The 2,674-nt window shown below is 40.7% G+C and overlaps 1 protein-coding gene across 1 annotated transcript in view; it reads left to right on the top strand.

The window, feature by feature from the left end:
* The window catches only part of LOC104748165 (ABC transporter C family member 7-like), a gene marked incomplete at its 3' end in the record, with an annotated part of 5,618 nt that extends 2,949 nt beyond the window's left edge, over positions 1–2,669 (top strand). Inside the window, exons 2-6 of the mRNA XM_019236672.1 lie at positions 231–491; positions 628–714; positions 796–1,410; positions 1,497–1,661; positions 2,568–2,669. Of these exons, the coding sequence (XP_019092217.1) occupies positions 231–491; positions 628–714; positions 796–1,410; positions 1,497–1,661; positions 2,568–2,669 (1,230 nt within the window). The remainder of the gene's footprint in view (positions 1–230; positions 492–627; positions 715–795; positions 1,411–1,496; positions 1,662–2,567) is intronic.

The following is a 2,674-nucleotide window of genomic DNA, read 5'->3' as shown; positions in this document are numbered from 1 at the left end:
TTAGCAATGGTGCTTTCTCTTGGGATGACTCTTCTACCATCCCGATGCTGAGAGACATAAGTTTCAAAATTTCTCATGGGATGAATATTGCTATTTGTGGTACTGTTGGTTCGGGGAAATCAAGCTTACTCTCATCCATACTAGGTGAAGTTCCCAAAATATCTGGAAATCTTAAGGTTTGTGGAAGAAAGGCATACATTGCACAGTCGCCTTGGATCCAGAGCGGCAAGGTCGAAGATAACATTCTGTTTGGTAAGCCAATGCAGAGAGAATGGTACGAAAGGGTGCTTGAAGCGTGTTCTTTGAATAAGGACTTGAGGGTACTTCCGTTCCGTGATCAGACGGTTATTGGGGAAAGAGGTATCAATCTAAGCGGTGGACAGAAGCAGCGGGTACAGATTGCACGTGCTCTTTACCAAGACGCAGATATATATCTATTTGATGACCCTTTTAGTGCAGTAGACGCTCATACTGGATCACATCTCTTCAAGGTAACAATCATTTTCTTTTCTTTCTAATAACTTTGACTTGAAGTACATATACTCTTACCTTCTACCCTGTTCTGGCTTCTGGCCTTCTTCTATGTATTTTGATATGATCTCTCACGCTCATCGTTTACTGTAACAGGAAGTCCTGCGGGGGCTTCTGAGAAACAAGACAGTCATATACGTCACTCATCAACTTGAATTCTTGCCTGAAGCTGATCTTATACTGGTTTGGACTTGGTCGCTCTACCATCTTTCCAAATCATTTAGCTAATCAGAAATTTATGATCTCAAACAATCGTTTTGATAGGTCATGAAAGATGGGAAGATCACACAAGCGGGAAAGTACAATGAAATTCTTGAGTCAGGAACCGATTTCATGGAACTTGTAGGAGCTCACACTGATGCCTTAGCAGCAGTTGATTCATATGAAAAGGGATCTGCTTCAGCACAATTAACTACAAGCAAAGATAACAAAGTTTCCAACGAAGAAGAAAAACAAGAGGAAGACTTGCCGCCTAACCCGAAAGGACAACTAGTTCAACAAGAAGAGAGGGAGAAAGGTCAAGTTGGGTTCACTGTATACAAAAAGTATATGGCACTGGCGTATGGTGGAGCACTTGTGCCTATTATATTGGTTGTACAGATTCTCTTTCAGATTTTAAACATTGGGAGTAACTATTGGATGGCTTGGGTAACTCCAGTTTCTCAGGATGTTAAACCTCCAGTGAGTGGCTCTACATTGATTCTAGTCTATGTAGTTCTAGCCACTGCAAGCTCCTTCTGCATACTTGTCAGAGCAATGCTGGCTGCGATGACTGGTTTCAAGATAGCTACTGAACTTTTCAATCAAATGCATCGTTGTATTTTTCGAGCCTCCATGTCATTCTTTGATGCTACACCAATCGGCCGAATTTTGAATAGAGTAAGAACTATCTTTGTAGTGACGATGCCAAAAACTTATCCTGCAAAAGTCCTTTTCTGATCACTGTTGTTTCCATCCTGATTTAGGCTTCTACAGATCAAAGTGCCGTGGATTTGAGATTGCCAAGTCAATTTTCAATTCTTGCTATCACTGTTGTAAACATTTTGGGGATTATTGGAGTGATGGGACAGGTTGCTTGGCAGGTCCTTATTGTCTTCTTCCCTGTCATTGCTGCATGCACCTGGTATCGGGTATTCTTCATGACACAACCGCACCTTGATTATAAAGCTTAACCTGATACTTTGGCTTGTATAACTTTTGGAATCATGATAACATAATCAAGGAGACTTAATTTGATCATTGATACAACTCATACTAACGTTCTTGAGGTTCTCACACCTAAGTCTTAATATTGATTTAACATATGTATGCAGCAATATTACATATCTGCGGCTCGGGAACTCGCNTGGGAGTAACTATTGGATGGCTTGGGTAACTCCAGTTTCTCAGGATGTTAAACCTCCAGTGAGTGGCTCTACATTGATTCTAGTCTATGTAGTTCTAGCCACTGCAAGCTCCTTCTGCATACTTGTCAGAGCAATGCTGGCTGCGATGACTGGTTTCAAGATAGCTACTGAACTTTTCAATCAAATGCATCGTTGTATTTTTCGAGCCTCCATGTCATTCTTTGATGCTACACCAATCGGCCGAATTTTGAATAGAGTAAGAACTATCTTTGTAGTGACGATGCCAAAAACTTATCCTGCAAAAGTCCTTTTCTGATCACTGTTGTTTCCATCCTGATTTAGGCTTCTACAGATCAAAGTGCCGTGGATTTGAGATTGCCAAGTCAATTTTCAATTCTTGCTATCACTGTTGTAAACATTTTGGGGATTATTGGAGTGATGGGACAGGTTGCTTGGCAGGTCCTTATTGTCTTCTTCCCTGTCATTGCTGCATGCACCTGGTATCGGGTATTCTTCATGACACAACCGCACCTTGATTATAAAGCTTAACCTGATACTTTGGCTTGTATAACTTTTGGAATCATGATAACATAATCAAGGAGACTTAATTTGATCATTGATACAACTCATACTAACGTTCTTGAGGTTCTCACACCTAAGTCTTAATATTGATTTAACATATGTATGCAGCAATATTACATATCTGCGGCTCGGGAACTCGCAAGATTAGCTGGAATAAGCAGATCGCCTTTGGTGCAGCATTTTTCTGAAACACTTTCAGGGATAACAACTATCAG

Source organism: Camelina sativa, chromosome 15 (genome assembly GCF_000633955.1).
Source record: "Camelina sativa cultivar DH55 chromosome 15, Cs, whole genome shotgun sequence".
In the NCBI taxonomy this organism is placed as follows: domain Eukaryota; kingdom Viridiplantae; phylum Streptophyta; class Magnoliopsida; order Brassicales; family Brassicaceae; genus Camelina; species Camelina sativa.
This window is presented reverse-complemented; position numbering and strand designations above follow the sequence as displayed.